Source organism: Micromonas commoda, chromosome 3 (assembly GCF_000090985.2).
Source record: "Micromonas commoda chromosome 3, complete sequence".
NCBI classification, from domain to species: Eukaryota; Viridiplantae; Chlorophyta; class Mamiellophyceae; order Mamiellales; family Mamiellaceae; genus Micromonas; species Micromonas commoda.
This window is the reverse complement of record NC_013040.1, coordinates 1,471,710-1,489,190: the sequence shown is the minus strand read 5'-3', so window position 1 is coordinate 1,489,190 and position 17,481 is coordinate 1,471,710. Positions and strand designations below refer to the sequence as shown.

General features: G+C 65.3%; 10 protein-coding genes across 10 annotated transcripts; 5 read left to right on the top strand and 5 right to left on the bottom strand.

The window, feature by feature from the left end:
- Positions 1-363: 363 nt before the first annotated feature.
- On the top strand, positions 364-2,385 carry MICPUN_57347 (predicted protein; the record flags this gene model as incomplete). The annotated part of the gene is made up of 1 exon (XM_002501089.1): positions 364-2,385. One exon carries the CDS (start codon positions 364-366, stop codon positions 2,383-2,385), a length of 2,022 nt encoding a protein of 673 aa, XP_002501135.1.
- Positions 2,386-2,483: 98 nt separating this feature from the next.
- On the bottom strand, positions 2,484-3,620 carry MICPUN_52392 (predicted protein; the record flags this gene model as incomplete). Its single annotated transcript, XM_002500660.1, has 2 exons — positions 3,535-3,620; positions 2,484-3,328 (listed from the first exon to the last, which is right to left on the bottom strand). The coding sequence occupies exon 2, from the start codon at positions 2,907-2,909 to the stop codon at positions 2,484-2,486; it is 426 nt and encodes a 141-aa protein (XP_002500706.1). The 5' UTR covers positions 2,910-3,328; positions 3,535-3,620.
- Positions 3,621-3,886: 266 nt separating this feature from the next.
- MICPUN_93815 (predicted protein) lies at positions 3,887-6,274 on the top strand (the record flags this gene model as incomplete). Its single annotated transcript, XM_002501088.1, has 2 exons — positions 3,887-4,170; positions 4,834-6,274. The coding sequence occupies 2 exons, from the start codon at positions 3,887-3,889 to the stop codon at positions 5,474-5,476; spliced, it is 927 nt and encodes a 308-aa protein (XP_002501134.1). The 3' UTR covers positions 5,477-6,274.
- Positions 6,275-7,497: 1,223 nt separating this feature from the next.
- MICPUN_71150 (predicted protein) lies at positions 7,498-8,664 on the top strand (the record flags this gene model as incomplete). The annotated part of the gene is made up of 2 exons (XM_002501087.1): positions 7,498-7,958; positions 8,319-8,664. Coding segments are annotated over 2 exons (807 nt in total), but the record flags the coding sequence as incomplete, so codon positions are not given.
- A 252-nt stretch (positions 8,665-8,916) lies between these two features.
- Positions 8,917-10,830, bottom strand: MICPUN_105355 (predicted protein; the record flags this gene model as incomplete). The annotated part of the gene is made up of 1 exon (XM_002500659.1): positions 8,917-10,830. The coding sequence occupies one exon, from the start codon at positions 10,828-10,830 to the stop codon at positions 8,917-8,919; it is 1,914 nt and encodes a 637-aa protein (XP_002500705.1).
- Positions 10,831-11,076: 246 nt separating this feature from the next.
- MICPUN_105354 (predicted protein) lies at positions 11,077-12,403 on the top strand. Its single transcript, XM_002501086.1, has 3 exons — positions 11,077-11,315; positions 11,522-11,605; positions 11,862-12,403. Exons 1-3 carry the CDS (start codon positions 11,100-11,102, stop codon positions 12,150-12,152), a joined length of 591 nt encoding a protein of 196 aa, XP_002501132.1. The 5' UTR covers positions 11,077-11,099; the 3' UTR covers positions 12,153-12,403.
- A 184-nt stretch (positions 12,404-12,587) lies between these two features.
- Positions 12,588-12,788, bottom strand: MICPUN_57340 (predicted protein; the record flags this gene model as incomplete). Its single annotated transcript, XM_002500658.1, has 1 exon — positions 12,588-12,788. One exon carries the CDS (start codon positions 12,786-12,788, stop codon positions 12,588-12,590), a length of 201 nt encoding a protein of 66 aa, XP_002500704.1.
- A 496-nt stretch (positions 12,789-13,284) lies between these two features.
- MICPUN_57339 (predicted protein) lies at positions 13,285-13,880 on the top strand (the record flags this gene model as incomplete). Its single annotated transcript, XM_002501085.1, has 2 exons — positions 13,285-13,447; positions 13,513-13,880. 2 exons carry the CDS (start codon positions 13,285-13,287, stop codon positions 13,878-13,880), a joined length of 531 nt encoding a protein of 176 aa, XP_002501131.1.
- Positions 13,881-14,118: 238 nt separating this feature from the next.
- On the bottom strand, positions 14,119-15,340 carry MICPUN_57338 (predicted protein). The gene is made up of 2 exons (XM_002500657.1): positions 15,251-15,340; positions 14,119-14,768 (listed from the first exon to the last, which is right to left on the bottom strand). The coding sequence occupies exons 1-2, from the start codon at positions 15,311-15,313 to the stop codon at positions 14,565-14,567; spliced, it is 267 nt and encodes an 88-aa protein (XP_002500703.1). The 5' UTR covers positions 15,314-15,340; the 3' UTR covers positions 14,119-14,564.
- Positions 15,341-15,563: 223 nt separating this feature from the next.
- On the bottom strand, positions 15,564-16,637 carry MICPUN_99714 (predicted protein; the record flags this gene model as incomplete). The annotated part of the gene is made up of 1 exon (XM_002500656.1): positions 15,564-16,637. The coding sequence occupies one exon, from the start codon at positions 16,635-16,637 to the stop codon at positions 15,564-15,566; it is 1,074 nt and encodes a 357-aa protein (XP_002500702.1).
- Positions 16,638-17,481: the final 844 nt, after the last annotated feature.

Sequence of the window (17,481 nt, the reverse complement as noted above, 5' to 3'; positions counted from 1 at the left end):
GAAACTTCCCTCGCGCCCCAGCTGTGGTGGGGTGGCCCTCCCGCGGCGGTGTCCGGTGCGGTCCGGTGCGCGCGCGCGGTCGCTCCCGTGACTCGCTGTGTCGCGGGTAGTCGCCCGAGCGTGTGGGTCGCGCGTGTGGTGCCCTCCGGAGAGGTGCGCCGGCTTGTGCGTCCTTATAGAATCGATCGCAACGTGGTCTCTTCGCTGACACGCGCCCTGTGACAGGATCGCAGTCAGAGGTGGAGCGAGACTCGCGACGACTCAACAGCTCAAGAAACGACGGTTCCGTTTGGAGCGCTCCGCTCGTGCGCGAACCGGCAGAGTGACGGGCGGGCGGCGACGGACGGAGAGAGGGCTCCGACGATGTCCTCCGAGACCGAGTCGCTGCGGAAGAAGGTGGCGACCCTCACGGTCATCAACGGCGCCCTCCAGAAGGAGAACGACGACCTGCGCGCCGCGCGGGACGACGCCGGAGGGGCGTCCTCGTCGCGGGGCGGGAACGATGCCTCCGCCGATGCCTCCGCCGTCGTCGCGCAGGTCGAGGCCGAGTGCGAGGCGCGACTGCGCGAAGCCGACGAGACCATCGACGAACTCAGGCGCGAGCTGACGGAGATCGCCAAGGGCGGCGACGCCGCGCAGTCCGCCAACAGGGACAAGACCGTCAAGCTGCGCGAGGCCAAGAACGAGATCGCGTCCTTGCGTCGCAGGGTATCGGAACTCGAGGGGAACGAGCGGCGCCTCAACTCGCAGCTGCGCGACGCCGAGGCGGACGCCGCGCGCGCCGCGAAAGCCGCGGAGAACAACAGCAAGACGGCGGACGGCATACGCGAGGAGCTGGGCGCGTCGCAGGCGGATGCCAACCGAGAGATCCAATCCCTGCGAAGGCGACTCAACGAGAGCGAACAGACGGCGGAGAAGACGATCGCGACCCTGCGGGAGACGCTGGAGAACGAGCGCAGCGATGCCACCGCGAAGGAGGCGAAGCGCGCCCGCGCCCAGGTGGCCTCCGCGGAGACCAGGGCGGCCATCGCGGAGGCGGAGGCGGCGAAACTGTCCCGAGAGCTAAGCGAGAGCTCAGCGATTGCAGAGTCACGAGAGGAATCGCTCAGGCGAGAGCTCCGCGCCGCCGAGGACACCGCGCGAACGCTGGAGGCGACGCTCTCGGAGCAGAGGCACGCGGGCGGGTTCGCGCGGGAGGTGGCCGGCGCGGTCGCGACGGTGACGCGCGAGTTGGAACGGGAACGGACTAGCCGGCGAAAAGCGGAGGACGAACACGCGGATCGCGTACGGGAACGCGACGTCACGATCGAGCGCCTCGATGCCGACATCGCACGACTTCGTGAGCAGCTCCGCGATGCGAAGAGTGCGGTGTCCCGCGCGGAGGCGGCGCGTGACGAGCGCCGGACGGCGGCTGACGAATTCGACCGTCAACGATCGGAAGCCGAGTCGGCGAAGGAGAAAGCGAAGGAAGAGGCGGAGAAGGCGGTCGCCGTCGCCACGGCGAGGGCGCAAAAGGCGGAGCGCGAGTGCGAGCTCCGCGGGGAGAAGTGCGCGGTGCTGAGCGCGGAGCTGGTGGCGCTGGAGGAGCAGGTCGCGAGGGCGGAGCTCGAGGCGATCCGGGCGAGGCGAGACGCCGACGACGCGAAGAAGGAGGCGGAACGGATCCGCGCGGTGAGTCACCGGGGTCGGACAGACGACGCGGCGGCGACTGCCTCGGCGACTCCCGAGTCGGCACCCCCTCGGCACCCCGCGATCGCGCCGCGGGGTGCCGAGAACCCCGAACCCTCTGACGAGACGCCGCCGACGCAGCCGGCGCCGTCCGTCGGCGGGTTCGACGTCGCGGCTCTCGTCAAGGCCAACAAGGCGAACTTCGCGAACGATTTCGACGTCGAGACCGCGAACTGGCTCACGTCCAAGGAGAAGCGTCTGATCGCCGCCGAGCGCCGGACGCAGGCGGCGCTGCGTTCGAAGCTGGCGGAGGCGGAGGCGAAGGCGGCGGCGCTGACTGAGCGGGTGGAGGAGCTGGAGACGTCGCTGCGGGACGCCGAGGCGGCGGGCTCGAATTCCGGCGGGGACGGCGGCGAGGGCGCGAAGAAACGGCTGAAGGAGTTGAGGGACGCGCTGCGAGAGGAGAGGGATGCGGCGGAGTCGTTGACCGCGCGGCACGAGACGCTGCTGGAGGTGCTCGGCGAGAAGGAGGAGGAGGCTGACAGGCTGGCGAGGGCGGTTGCCGCGCTCAGGGGCGCGGGCAGGGAGTCGCACGCGGCGTTCAGGAGCGCGCTGGAGCGGCAGCTGGAGGATGCCGAGGTCGCCGGTTCGAGTCCGGGGAAGATCGCGGGGCGAGTGTTCGTCAGCAAGGACGTGGACGAGCCCCTCGAAGACTAAGAGCCGAGACTCGTCGGCGCGAGGCAAATATTTTTTAGTCAAGAAAGAATCGCGCCCCATTTACAAGTTCTCAATCCTAAATACCATCCCGTCGTCGCTTAGGCGTTCGCCGCGGCCGCCTCGCGGACCCACTTCTTGCGGCCTGGGACGACCTCGACGGAACCACCCGCAGCCTCGATCTTCGCCTTGGCGGATTCGGAGAAAGCCGCGGCGTGAACCTTAACGCCCGCGGCCATCTCGCCGTCGCCGAGCACCTTGAGGGGAAGGTTGCGGTAGTGGCCGGTGGCGTTGATCACGCCGGCAGCCTTGAGCGACTCGATGCTCACATCCGAACCGGCCGCGAGCTTGTTCGCGGCGAACGCGGCGGAGATGTCGTCGACGTTGACGGTCACGTACTTCGCCTTGCCCGCGCCCATGCCGCCGGCAATGCCCTTGAGCTTGGGAAAGCGGCGATGCATCGGCGTCTGGCCGCCCTCGAAGCCGGGGCGGACGCCGGGGCCGGAGCGGGACTTCTGACCGCGCATACCGAAACCGCAGGTGCCACCCTGTGGGAGAAGGGGATCGGGATCGGGAGGGCGGAGGTGAGATCACGGCGCGGAGGGACTGAAAAACCGCGGGGCACACGACCCTATCCACTTTTCAGGCGCACGTCTCTCGAGGGAGGGTGGAGGGGCGTGAATGGATGCGCGGGAGCGCGCTAGGGACGAGCGGGTGACGGGTCTTCCTAGATGCTCACCTGACCCGCGCCGTAACCACGGCCCTTGCGCGTGGGCTTCTTGCGGGAGCCCTTCAGCGGGGAGAGGTTGTGCAGGCGGAGCCTGTCCTCGCCATCCGCGCGCACGGTCAGAGACACAGCCTTGGCCGCCTTGGGCGCCGCGGCGGTGACGCGCACGGGGGCGCCGACGAAGCGGCTGGACTTGGACGCCGAGAGGGCGACGCGCTTCTGCGATTGGATTGGGAAGGTGGCGATGGGAAGCGAAGGTCAGCGAACGGTCGCGGATGAGCACGGGCGCGAGACCCGCGCGGGGGTCCCGGCATCGAGAAAACCCTACGACCTCAAATTCCCCGTTCCTCCCGTGGCCTCGCGGTCGATGGGAGCCGCGCCGGAAACCCGAGCGTGCGCGATGCTGGCGCGGGCGCGTGTCTCACCTGCGCGACGGAGGCGCTAAGAGACGCCGTGAGGGACGCCATGATGTCGCTAACTACCTACGGACGTTCGCGTGCGGTCGCGCGCGTTGTCTGAACCGACGCGGCCTTACCTTTTTCACCCTGACGTTCCTCTATCCAAACCCGGGTGACGTAGCGCCGATGTATTGGGGCGATTGACTCAAGAAATTAACCCGTGGAATGGTCGGTCGTAATATGGCCGGACAAAAAGTGCCACCTGAGAGTTTTTTGGGACCGCACGCAAAGGGACCGGGATCTAGATCTCGGCCCCTTGCCCCTACCGGCCTCGGCCCACATCACGGGGCGCGTTCGAGGTCGATTCGCGCGCGCAACCATGGCGCCGACGACGATACATGTAAAGGCGACGAGCGGCAGCAAGATCACCGTCTCGGTCGAGCTGAGCACCACGGTCGGCGAGCTCAAGACGACGCTGGAGGCCGCGGACAAGGCCGACACGCCCTCCGCGCAGCAGAGGCTCATCTACAAGGGGCACGTGCTCAAGGACGAGAAGACGCTCGAGTCGTACGGCGTTGGCGAGGATCACGTGATCCATCTCGTGAAGGGACCCGCGCCGGGCGGCGCCGCGCCCGCGCCCGCCCAGACGGCGACGCAACCCCCGTCCACCCCGGCGACCCAGACGGCGAACGAAGCGGCGAATCCCTTCGGCGCGTTCGCGGGAGCCGGCGCGGGAGCCGGCGCGATGGGCGGCATGGGCGCGTTTGGGGGCATGGGCCCGTTCGGTGGCATGGGCGGCATGGGCGGCATGGGCGGCATGCCCGACCTGCAGCAGATGCAGCAGCAGATGGCCGCCAACCCGCAGGCCATGCAGGAGCTCATGAACTCGCCAGCCATCCGCAGCTACATAGACTCCATCGTGGCGAACCCAGAATCGGTCAGAGCGATGATGGAGTCGAACCCGCAGATGCGAGAGATCATGGACCGTAATCCGGAGCTGAGGCACGCGCTTAACGACCCGGAGACGCTGCGACGGACGTTCGAGGTTGCCAGGAACCCGTCGCTGATGCGCGAGCAGATGCGCCAGCACGATCGCATGTTCGCCAACGTCGAGGCGCACCCGGAGGGTTTCAACGCGCTCGCGAGGGCGTACACCGACGTCCAGGCGCCGATGATGAACGCGATGGCGAGCGGCCGCGATGACGGCGTGGGAAACACAGCTGGCGGCGGTGCTCAGGCGGATAATCCGTTTGCCGCGCTCTTTGGGGCAAACGACGGAAACACGGCCGCTGCTGCCGCCGCCGCCGCGCCGGGGGCGGGGGGTAGCCCCAACACGAGCCCGCTTCCCAATCCATGGGCGCCCACCGCGGGCTCCGGCGCCGGATCCGCCTCCGCCCCACCCCCCGCGGGTCTCCCCGGCCTCGGCGGCATGCCGATGGGTATGGGCGGGATGGGGAACATGACCCCGGACCAGATGATGTCCCAGATGGAGTCCATCCTGTCCAATCCCGCGATGGCCAACATGATGCAGAGCATGATGTCCAACCCGGCGGTGATGCAGCAGATGATCGACTCGGATCCGCGGATGCGCGCGATGCTGGACGCGGCGCCCGGGATGCGAGAGCAGCTCACCAACCCCGAGTTTCTCCGGCAGATGACCAACCCCGACAACCTCCGCGCGATGATGCAGATGCAGCGCGCGATGACGCAGCTCCAGGGCAACGGCGTGATGCCCGGCATGGGAATGCCCGGGGCGGGCGGCGGCGGTGCCGGCGCGGCGAATCCCTTTGCGGCGCTCATGGGGGGCGCGCAGAATCCGGTTGCGGACGCGAGGCCGCCGGAGGAGGCGTACGCGTCGCAGCTGCAGCAACTCAAGGATATGGGCTTTTTCGACGAGGCGCAAAACATCAGGGCTCTGCAGGCGACGTTCGGAAACGTGAGCGCCGCCATCGAGCGCCTCCTGCAATGACGACGCGCGCGCGGTGTCTCTAATAACACGCGAGCGACGAACGCGTATTTCTAAAAACTCTCAACCCGAATCACGCGCGCTTGTGATTGTACATGTACCGCCTCAGCCTGGCAGCCTCCACCACCGTCCCGCGCTCCAGGCTCTGGTACACGTGCCAGCACACTACCGGCGCGACGACGCACGCGACGGGCAGCCACGTCATCCGATACGCGTCAAAGTCGACCCGCGCCTCGTCGTCGCCGCTCCCGCCCGGCCCCGGATGAATGCGCAACGAGCGGGCCCTCGCGATGGTCCACGCCCACCCGACGCACGCCCCCGCGCCCAGCGCCGTCGACACCGCGAACGCGAGGGTTCTCACGCGTCGGCTCCATCCGGGAATCGACGCGAGGCAGTCGTCGTCGCCGGCGTCGAGTCGAGCTCGAGCGCCCCGCGCGGGGGCGACGGCGGCGACGCCCGCGCCGACGGCGGACACAGCTGTGCAGAGGTCCAGGAGCGTCAACGACGCGGTGGACATGGTGGGCGGATCGTGGTGGTAAAACTCCGCGTGTATCGCCTGCGATTTGGGGCGACGCGGGGGCGTCGCGGTGAGTGAAAGGGCGGCGACGAGGACGGAGGACGGAGGACGAGGACGAGGACGAGGACGAGGATGGGCGGGTGGAAAGTGCGCGAAGAGTCGGAGGGCGCGTCGCGAAGGAGGTCGACGGTGACGCGACGGCGGTACGTACCCCGGACCACGCGATCGTGACGTCCCCGCTCGCCGCGTGCGCCGCGGAGTTCACGAAGTACATCCCCCACGCGATGGACAACGCGCCGAACACGCGCCTCCAGACCGTCGCCTGCCGTCTCGCGTCCGCCTCGAGCTCGTTCACCAAGGCTTCCTGCGCGTCGGTGTCGAGGATGGGCGCGGGTCCGGACGCGTCGTCGTCGGCCCCGCCGCCGTCAGCCCTGCCCGTGCGACTTCGCAGTGCGGCGCTGCTCATCGTCCCGATACGATGCCTCGCCAAACAAGTGCGCGGGCGTTGTGAAGTCCTCGATGTCAGCTGGATCTGACTTGACTGATGGAACTCCTTCCGCGAACGACAGCGGCAACCGAGATGGTGTCCGCCCTGAGGTCAAGTCGCGGCGAAAGCCGCGGCGTAAGCCGAGGCGACAGCCACAGCCGCGGCGACAGTGGGAGCGACGACGAGGGGCAGGAAGTCAAAAAAATTTCAGCGTTGACTTTTACACCCCTGCGGTCGTTTCCCCCGTAAGACGCATTCTTCCGGTTTGTAGCACTTTCAGTGCTTTTTCAACCACCCGATGCGCTTTTCATTTTGTATCATTGGATTTTAGTGATTTTTCACGTAAATAGCCAAGGATAAAATCATTGGCGAGCATACAACCCGACCCCCTTTGTCTCGACCGGGTGTCGTTCAGTGGAAAACGACGCTCGAGTGCGCTCGATGGACTGAAAACCGGAAGATTCCAGGTTCGATCCAGGACTTTTTTCCACAGCCAATGATTCCATGATTTGGGCGCATCGGAGTTTAGTCTGCAAAATGTTGACAAGCGTCGGGTTGGAGAACAATGTTCACAAACGTTGAAAAAGTGGAATAAAGTGGAAGAAATGCTGATACGGGGGAAACGACCGTCTATTTACCCGTCAAACGCAACACGGCTGCGATGCGCGCGCAATCGCGCGCAAGCGACGCGCGCGTTGGGTCCCGATGAAAAAAAGTGATCCATCCGCATACTAGAGGACATGGACAACGCGTCGGCGCGATAAAACTCGGCAGACGCCTTCAGGGCGGACACCATCTCGGTCGGCCACCTCGTCATCCCGTCCCGTTTTGCGTTATTTCCGCAGCTGACGAACTCGCCGTGCGAAAAGACGCTCGAAAGGTCGCCGCACAACGCGCCACCCACCGCCGCGGACGCCGCCCGTTCGGTCGGCAGCAGGGATGTCCGCCACGGCGTGTCCCGATACCTGCGACTCGTGGGACTTCGCCGCGAGATACTTCGGCGACTGCGTCTGCTCGCGCCGAGACGCGACGTCCTTCGTGCTCGGATGCGTCAGCATCGTGGCGTGGGGGGTGGCGGAGCTGCCGCAGATTGTGGCGAACTGGCGAAACCGGAGCAGCGAGGGGGTCTCCCTGGCGTTCATCGCCACGTGGCTCACCGGCGACGCCTTCAACCTCGTCGGGTGCGCGGTGTCCCCAACCTTACCCACGCAGCTGTACACCGCGATGCTCTACACGTCCACCACCGTCGTGCTCGTCGTGCAGCACCTGCACTACAACAACCGCAAGAGGGAGACGGAAGGCGCCGAGGACGTCCACGGGCGATCGCCCCGCCTCGGCGACATCGAGAACGGCGAATGCGACGTCTGGAACGACGACGCGGCGCGCGGGACGGACGCGAGGCCGCTGCTGGGTCGCCATCGCCGCGACGCGAGCGGCGACGCCAGCGACGACGAGAACAAATCCTCCGCATCCGCCGCCGCGTTCGAGAGCGTGGGGTCCATCTTCGGCACCACCCCGGGCTCGGCTCGCACGTTCGCGTTGCTCGGCTCGGTGCCGCATCCATCATCCGGGTCGCACTCCGGATCGCATCCGCGGGCGCGGTCGCACGGCAGGGCGCACAGGCGCTCGCTCGGCTCGCTCCCCCCGCGAACGTCGATCGGGGAGGACGGCGGGACGTCGGACGGGGGGGGTGCCGATGGGGGTGCCGACTTTGATGGTGGGGGGCGAGGGTGGGGACGGGGGGCGAGAAGCGGGCTCACGACGTCGCTCGCGGCGGCCGCGGCGACGGGCTCGTCCCTCTCGGTGTGCTCGGCGCTGGCAAACGAATCGGCGTCTAGAAGGTTCGAATCGGCGTCTAGAAGGTTACTGGAGACGTCGTCCGAGTTCATCAGGGCGCCGCTGGTGAGAGCCCCGACGTGGCTCGGACCCGCGCTGGGCTGGACGATGACCGCCATCTACCTCTCCGGCAGGGTGCCGCAGATTGCGCGGAACCACGCGAGGGGCAGCGTGGAAGGTTTGAGCGTCTCCATGTTCGCGCTCGCCGTCGTCGGCAACGCGACGTACTTGGGGAGCATCCTCGCGAGGTCCACGCGTTGGGTCACCATCGCGCCGAACATGCCGTGGATCGTGGACGCGGGAATGTGCCTGGCGATGGACGCGGTGATACTGGCGCAGAGCGCGTGGTACGGTGGATGCGGGGGACGGAGCGGGGGATGGAGCGGGAAAAGCCGGGACAGCCGCGGTTCGACTCACGCGCCGGCGGATTCCGGGTACGCCTCGGACGACGAGAGTGGGAGCAACGAGTCCCTGCTCGACGCGGTGTGAGTTACGACTGCGCACCCGCGTCTTTGACGCCGCGTCGTTCGACGTGTGAGACCCTTTACGTTATTATGCGTAGTTTATTCGACGTGTGAGACCCCTTATGTTATTATACCGCCTCTATGTACTCCGTCGGTACTCGCTGAACTTGCCAATCGCCGCCTCGACGACGGGACGCTCGAACTTGCCCGAGAAACGCTCGTGGTCGTTGGCCACGTTGGTGCTTCGCTTCTCGCCGCGGCTCATCCGCATCCTGTCGTACAGCCTCGCGAGCGCGGTGTGCCCAAACGTGAAACTCTCCTTCGCGCCCGCCACCATCATGACGTCGATCATCAGCAGGTCCACGTCGTTGAGCTTATCCCGCGGGACGCCCAGCCTCAGGTCCCTGCTCAGATAGCAGCCCTTACCGCTGAGGTGGTTCAGGAACGCCGGGTCGTCGTCGTCGGTGGCGACGTACATCGGCCTCAGCTCGCGGCACATCCGGGTGACGATCTCGTCAGCTTCGTAATCCTCGCACTTGAGCGCGCCCGCGAGGTGCGCCTGGCTGTTCTCCCCGTTCCGAAACCCGCCGTTCGGGCCCTCGCGCCGCGTCCGCTGAACCCCCACGGACTTGCCGCACTTGTCCCCGCGTCGCCAGTGCAGCGCCGCGTACTTGCCCGTCACCCGCATCGGATACTCCGGTAGCCTCTCCTTGAACGCCTTCTCCGGGTCCTCGCCCAGACCCGCCGCCAGGCCGGCGCCGGGCTCCCCCGCGTCGATCGCCATGGCGTTCACCGCGTTGGACCAGAGTTTGTGGTACCTGGGTTTGGGCTTAAAGTCCAACCCCGCCCAGGCGTTCGCCGTCTCCGCGTGCCGCGGATTGTTATAATCCCGCGGCGAGAACGTCGCGGCGAGGCACACCGTCTCCAGCGGCTCCGGCCCGTGTCTCGCGTGCCTTCTCAGGTCATCCCGAAGCGCCTCGAAACTCTTAAACGAGCTCCCGTCGGGTTCCGCGACGATCGCCTCCGACAAGTTCGCGGACGTGAGAAACTGCACGGGATTGCCGAGGTTGTTGCTCGTCACGCACGCCTTGCCGTGACGCCTCGGGAAATCTCGAACCTGCGCGGGCGCGTCTTCGTATCTCACCACCCTGTTCGCCACGTCCGTCGCGTCCCCGTCGTGCACCATGACGTAATCGGAGAACCGAAGCGGCCCGAGTGACGTGTCGCGTCCGCCGTCGAGGTCGTAGTGCGGCGACGTCCACACCGGCCACAGCACGAGCGTCCGGTCCAGCTCCCTGGCCATGGACGCGTACGTGCTGAGTCGCTTGAACTGGTCGCCGAAGCCCGCGGAGGTGGTCAGGCCCACCAGGTAGCCGTTGCGCCTCGGTTCGAACGACGACGACGACGACGGCGCTCGGAGCGGTCCGTGGGACGCGTCCTCGTCGTCGTCGTTCGCGTCGTCGTTGGACCCGAGCGGGGCGAGGAACGACGTCGATGGTTCGTGCCTGTTGGCCTCCACGAACCCGGGCTTGGGGCTCTCCGGGATCCTGAGTCCGAGGGAGGACGCCACGCCGGCGCGTATCTCCGGCGGGGCGATCGCCAGCGCCAACGCGCCGACGCCGCACATCGCGAGGCACGCCGCCGCCGCGACCGTCGCGCCGCGTCGTCTCCCGCTCGTTCCCAACCATCCGGACGACCGCGCGCCCGCCGCGGCGTCTCGCGCGCGGTCCCCCTCCTCCTCCTCCTCGTCCTCGTCGTCATCATCGCCCGCGTCTGCGACGTCGACCGCGATGGAACCGTACGTCGTCGTGCGCGCGCGCATAGGCGAGCCGGCCGCGTCGAAGTAGGCGCGCTCCGCGCGCGTCAGTCCGAACGGCGGATGGGGCCGCGCGCGATTGTCGGCATCCCACGGGGCATCCCACGGCGCGGTGGCGCGCTCGGCGTCCGAATCGTCCGAGTCGGCGCGTCCGCGGGTCGTGGCCTCGGCAGAGGTTCGAAGCTCCGCCGCGGAGAACGCGCTGACCCGCGCGGCGGGGTCGTCGTCGTCGCGCATGCTGCGTGTGGGAGCCGCGTGCGACCGGTTACAACTTCTCGGAAGCAGTCGAGAAACGGAAAATCGCGAAGGTTTCCTAACCAGTTTGCCGTCAATTCGAGGCCAAAAAACTGGAACTCCCAAATTCCAAATGCCGCGTAAACATACGACCACCAGTCAAGATTTGACCCGTGCGACGTGTTTTATCCACAAAGCGCCGTAAAAAGCTCCACCCTCGCCATCCGCCAGTCATTCGCAGCTTCGTTAGCACGACTAACGCGACTGTGCACATGGCGGCTCTCACCGTTTCTTCGGTCCACGTGGCGGGTGTGGTTGCGTCGGCGCGCGCTCCCGTGCGCGCCCAACGCGCGGTCAACGCGAAGGCGCCGGCGCGCGTCTCCGCTTCGGCATTCATGGGTGGTGCGGAGCGCCGGGCTCTCGCCGTGAGCGCGAGGCGCGCGGCCCCCGCGCGCGGCTTCGAGGTTGTCGCTCAGGCTATCAGCGAGGTACGCTCCATCTCGGACGCGTTCCCGCCTTTTACTCCGCGGTCCGCGCGTCGTGTCGCGTGCTCGCGCATCGTTCCCGTCGACGTCGCTCGCGTCATTTCCACGCCACGCCAAAACCCTGGACCCTGCGCACTGGGTTCATAGACTGGATAAAGACGACCCGACGCTGACCTTCCGCCGTCCTTCCCCCCCTCTCCTGTCAACAGCCCGAGGCTGCCGATGCGGTTGTGGAGTCTGCGGACGATGAGGCCGTCTGCCACCTTCGCGGGGTGCACATGTCCCCTTACAAGGTGCGCGCCAGACCCGCGCGCGTGCCCCGTTATCCATTTTACCCCCACACGGGGGCTCTTTTTCGAGGTTTTAGGGCTTGGCGCTTCGCACGCGCCCGGGCGCGTCCCCTCGCGTCCGACGCGCGCGCGCCCTCGCCCCAAACCCCGCGAACACCGTCCATCCGTCGCGCCCGCACTCGCCGCGCCCGCACTCGCACCACCTCGCTGACGTTCGACCCCCGCCCCCCCTCGTCATCGTCGCGTCATCAACGCACAGGTCAGGAGGGTGCTGGACGTGATCCGCGGCAAGTCCTACGAGGAGTGCCTCATCATGCTCGAGTTCATGCCCTACCGCGCGTGCGAGCCCGTGCTCAACGCCCTGTTCTCCGCCGCGTCCAACGCGAAGAACAACCTCGGCCTGAACAAGGCGAAGCTCTACGTGTCCGAGGTTTACGCCGACGGCGCCGGGACGATGAAGCGCTTCCAACCGCGCTCGCAGGGACGGCCTTTTCCCATCCGCAAGCGCACCTGCAACATCACCCTCAAGATGAAGGAGCGTGCCGACTGAGTCCGTCGCTGACGCGTCGGTGTCGCTTCTGAAGTCTTACTTTTAATAGGGAGTTGACGGGTAGCTTACGAACGGAACGGAGACAAGGGGGAGCGGCGGGTGCGACGGCGCGAGTCCCGTCCCTCTTATTTTTGACGCTTTTGGCTTAGGACGCCGACGGCGGGGACAACCGCTGCGGGGTTGTACATGCGATTCACCCGCGAGCGGCCCGCTCGAGGCCGGCGAGATTTTAAACAATCATTCTTTATGCGAAAACCGGCGTCGATCGCGTCCCGCTGCCGTTTGCTCGCGCGACCAGAGGAGTAGAGCGAGTTCGTTCGGCTAAACCTTTCGTTGGTTGGCAAAGGCAAATTCTAACTTGGATCTACGGTTGAGTGGGGTTCGGGTTTGGGTGAACGTTCTCTTCTCCCCTCCCGAACCCGCGCGCGGCTCTCGTCACTTGCCCTGCGCCTTCTCCTTGGCCCGCTTCGCCTCCCACTCCGCGATGGCGATGTCAATATCCGACGTCGACCGCACGCGCCACATCGTGTGATAGTACGTGCCCGCCGCGAACGCCAGCAGCACGCTCGCGATGGCGTAGTTACCCCTCGCCCTGCCCCGCGCCCAGTGATTGGGAGGCAGGTGATCCAGCCCCATCGTGTCCCGTGCCTCGACGCCGCGAGGTTCGTTCGTTCTTCAGCGGGTCGCGACGGCCGTCCCGACGCGCGCTGAAGTGAGTCGACGGATCTGGTGGACGAGAGCCCCAGGAAGAGGGACTCGTGTGACGTCATCGCGCAGGAGCAACACGTGCACGAACAAGCAGTCTCAAAGTAGCGCCCTATTTGGGATTGAAGAATTAAATTATTTTTCGGCTCTGGACTTTTCCCTCTTGTTACATACAAAGGCTGCGGTGTAAACTCTCGAGAGACGCCGTCGCCGACGCACGAGCCCGACGGGCTCGCGCGGCGTGGTGCGTGGAAACGTAGAGTGATCGGTGTACTAGCACATCTTGTCGTCTCAGCCCTGGGGCTACTCCGAAGACCGTCGTGAAACAGATGAGTTTTTTCGTCATCTCACTCCCGCGTCCCGCGCCGTCCGTGGGTGTCTGTCTCGACTCATTCGTCGCGTGCGAGTCGAGACGCGCACGACCGCGATGAACGCTGTCGCGAATAAAATGGAACGAGGTCAGTGTCGTGTCTTCGACGTGACGAGAGAGGGCCGAAAAACGAGGGTGCTCTTCTCGGCTGCGGGAGGAACCCGCGAGCGCGCGAGGTCTCTAGACCGCAGACTTGGCCTGCAAGTTTCGTGTCAAGTGAGTAGACGAATCTACGTACACACGCCGACGAGGATAGGTTCACCCGTGATAACACGGCTTCCTCAGGGGTGCGCCACATTCACCCGCGTGAAGTTTCATCCTCGACCTCGGTAGTTGCGCCGCGTCGCAACCCATCGAAACAAGCCGAGAAGAGCGTCGAGCAAAGCAGACAAAAGCCAAACCGGATGCTCGGTGGAAGAAGAAGTCGTTTTTTGGTAGATTTTTCGCACAGGCTCAGCCTACTAAACAACAGCCTCGAGGTTTGTCGTCATAGCAACCGAACGGGCATTGAGAGCGAAACACAGAGAGGAGCAGGCCGGGACGTCGAGACGTTTCTGCACCGTTTCCAAGCCAAACCAGATGAGGACGGAGGTAGTAAGTCCCCGCCCCTGCCGGCCGACCAGTATAAGCACATGTCGATCTTCGGGCTGTAGAACGCCGACGCGATGAATGGAGTACCACACGCGCAGCTGCCTGATGAAACAGTCCGATACCGAAGGTTCCTCTCTCGTGGGTTGGGTTGGAAAATTTGCGTGACCATCCGTCATGAGACGCCACAGAGTTGGGCGGTACACGATAGCGACATCAAGTCACGCACCGTGTCACCGGAGGGCTTCGACCTCCCCCGGGCACTTCGGCTTTCGCTTCTAGGGAACGGGGCGGACGAAGATGTAGCTTACGGCGCCCAACTAGAAGAAGCCTTTCAAGAGGAACAAAACATCTCGACTCGGAAAAACCAAAACCAAAAGCCGTCGAGTCCCCAGGCATTCGTTCTCGCGTCGTCGTCCGGGTCTTGGTCGAGAGGATCGGTCTCCACGGGGTCTAATCCGGGAATGATTGGATATTTCGGCACCGCTCGGGGTCTAATCCGGCGAATAGGAAACACGGACCAATGATCTCGTCTTCTCCTCCGACCAAACGACCAAAACGCTGAAACGACAAACAGGAGTTCGAGCAGGGGGACAAAACACGCGGCGCGCGTGGAGCGGCGATGCCCTTCGCAAGGATCAGTTAATACTGGCAAGTATAATCCTCCGGCGTGGAGGTGGCCTTGATAGTCTCAGCTTCGATCGATTGGGGAAAGAGATGTCCTCATTTCCTTGCGAAGAAAAATTCGTTCATCGCCGCTCTCGGCTCGCCGTGCGTGTCAAGAAAACCGCCGGGCTCGGGCTGACGGATTTCTCACCTGCGTCGTTTTCACCAGGCATCGAACCGGCGCGCACGGTGTGATTCGGATGCCTCCTCGGCACCGATCGAGGCGAGCTCGCCTCGTGGCGTGTCTCATCACACAGCCTGCGGATGCGAATGACGGATGGAGAGATCTCGCGAGTTCAGAGTGTGGTCGGGTAGGTGCGGCTTGAGCGAGGGTTCAGGGCGCGCTCGGCCGCGCCGCGGGTCTGCTCAGGTAAGTGTGAGATGGAACAAGTTTTCTTCAACGCCGTGACTCAAAGCGAGCTGGGTTAATAGCAAGTTCTTTCCTCATCGCAGGCCAACTTCGCGGCGGGAATTACCAAAAAGTCGCGGCGGCGTGATGGGGCAACGCCCTCGCCGGGATCGTGAAAAGCGCGCCGGCCTCCCTCCAAGTGGCGAACGTGTGCGGTCGGAGAACTTTGAAGAAACCAATCATCAGAAACACAAACCGATGCGTTTAGTCAGACTGGGGCGGCAATAGCTTGTCGTCACTCCGCGTTCGTAAGGAGGGAGGGCGCCGGGCGGATCACCTAGGTTTGGCGAGAGCCGCCGGCGCCCCCAAAACCCGTCGGCAGGGCGGCGCGGCGAGCGGGCGAGCAGGTCGGAAACGCACCTCACGCGTCCATCGAACGCTGCAGGACGCGCGGTGGTGTCTTTGACAGACGCCGCGCGTCATATTTTGACTCTCAGGACATCGCTGACGCGGTCGCGGTCGCCAACGTCGGCGGCGCTGCAGAAGAAAGTGAACGAGGAGGCGGTGGCTGTTGGAGAAGGCGCGCTTTCTATTGTCCGGCCGTTGTCTGGAAGGTCAACCGACCTCAAAAACCTGCTCTCCAGTCAATAAACCTCCAATCTATCGAATCTTCCGACTGTCCGAAAACGCTCCAAAACTCCCACCCGCGCCGCCTCCTCCTCCCCCCCCGCCATCAGACGATCTTCAACGTCTCCTCCGGCCCGTATCCCGCGTCCGCCTTGTGCTTCTCGTACAGCTCGACCACCGCGGCGGTGTACCTGGCGTGTAACTCGTCAACCTGCGTCTCCGTCGGCTCCGTCCCCGGGTCCAACTCGGGCGCCTCGATGGGCGCACCAAACACAACCGTCTGCGGCGACGCGATGGGATACCAGGTGAACCAACGTCCCCAGAACACGATGAGCGGGATCTTCAGCGTCCTCAGCAGCCAGTGCCTCACCTTCGACGGCACGTTCAGCCTGCGATAGCACCGCTTCTCCCCAAAGACGAACACCGGGACGAGCGAAGCGCCGTGCGCGATGGCGAGTTTCACGAACCCTTTACGCCGTGCCAGGTGGCACCGAGTCTCCCGCGAGTTCGGATCGGTGTCGAAGATCTCCACGCTTCCTCCCGGGTACACCGCCATGCTCTTTCCCGCGCGCAGCACGCGCTCCGCCGTTTTCCGCCCCGCGTCGACCGCCCCCATCCAGAGGCAGATCTCGCGGCACCCCGGCACCTTGAACATTGGCGACGCTCCGAGGACTCGAACGTCGACGCCCGGGAAGAGCGTTTCCCACACGCCGCCGTAGACGTGTATGCGGCTCAGGATGAGTATGCCATGCGGGTGCCAGCCGAACACGTACTTCTTCGTCGGGTCCAACGGCGGCGTGGTGCGAATCAAGCGCGCGGGGAAGTACGCCTGCGACAGCGCCCAGATCGGGTGCGTCCGCAGCGCGTCCCACGGTCTCCCGAGCTTGAACTCGCTCCCGTCTAGGAACGAGGGTAGGTACAGGGCGATCGCGGCGACGCACGCGGCGAGCACGCGCCAGTCGTGCCTTCCGTACGCGTATACGAAGATCGACGCGAACAGACCGTAGAATATGTAGTGAACGAGCGCGAACCCCCAGGCGAGCTGCACGCCGCCCCAGAACATTCCCATCGGGGAGAGCGACGACTGGGTCCAACGGAACGATACCTCGCACGCGCCGGTCTTTTCGTCAACCTTCACCCGGCGCAGGTTCAGCGCATCGAGCGCCTTCTCCAAAGGCATCGTGCGGGGCTCGAGGCGACGGATCGATCGGGCGCGGTCGATGCGCCGTGCGCCGAGACCGAGTGCTGTGCCTCCGAGACAGGCACCCCTCCGCCTTCTCGTATCGGATGGGATTGTTCGACCGTGGATCTGTCGTCTCATCTTTCGCTTTTTCTGCCTATGAGATCCAGTCATAAACGGCAAACACACAAAAATCGCAGACTGTTTGTACGTGTCACAGTGAAAAGGCCAAAAATGGAGTCCAAAATATCCGTCGCGCCGAGCTGGCAATTTCCTCCAACCATTTTTTCGGTCCGCTCGGTGAGGGGCGAACGTATCTCTTCCAATCTTGGGTTTCGGGGCGCTCGTCGACGCCATCTGCGGGCGCGCGGCGAGCCGTTCTGACCGCTCCCGCACGTTCCGGTGGGGTTCCCATGTCGCAACACGCGACCTGGAACCTCGGCGATGTGGCTTGGGATTCGCGCGCCATGGTGATGATCCCCGCGGCGGGGCCCGACTCGGGCCCCGCCGGGTGGGACGCCGTGACCTCCTCGCACGGGCGCAACACCCGGAATCACGGAAATCACCACGGCTCCCGCGCGGATCAGGAGCTCGCGCCGCGCGCGACGAGCGCGGCGACGATGCCTCACGCGGTCCGGTGCGCGCACGAGGGCTGCCGCGTGATGTTCCACTACTCCATGCAGTCCAGGGTCCGGCTCGGGAGCGTCTTCTGCTCCGCGCATCAGCCCGACGCGCTGCCCGGGGGCAAAGATCAACACAGACCCGCGCGCAAATCGGACTCCGGCTCCGGGAAATCTTCCGACGGTAAGCTCTCCCCGGAGCCCCCGGAGCCCAACGCGATGTC

Bases quoted from the DNA above. Each gene is read 5' to 3' on its own strand.
- MICPUN_105354 (XM_002501086.1), top strand. From the start codon at position 11,100: ATGGCGGCTCTCACCGTTTCTTCGGTCCACGTGGCGGGTGTGGTTGCG. The intron at 11,316-11,521 runs GTACGCTCCATC...TCCTGTCAACAG, and splicing joins TCGCTCAGGCTATCAGCGAG to CCCGAGGCTGCCGATGCGGT. The intron at 11,606-11,861 runs GTGCGCGCCAGA...ATCAACGCACAG, and splicing joins TGCACATGTCCCCTTACAAG to GTCAGGAGGGTGCTGGACGT.
- MICPUN_57338 (XM_002500657.1), bottom strand. From the start codon at position 15,313: ATGACGCGCGGCGTCTGTCAAAGACACCACCGCGCGTCCTGCAGCGTT. The intron at 14,769-15,250 runs GTGCGTTTCCGA...TGAACTCGCGAG, and splicing joins GCGTTCGATGGACGCGTGAG to ATCTCTCCATCCGTCATTCG.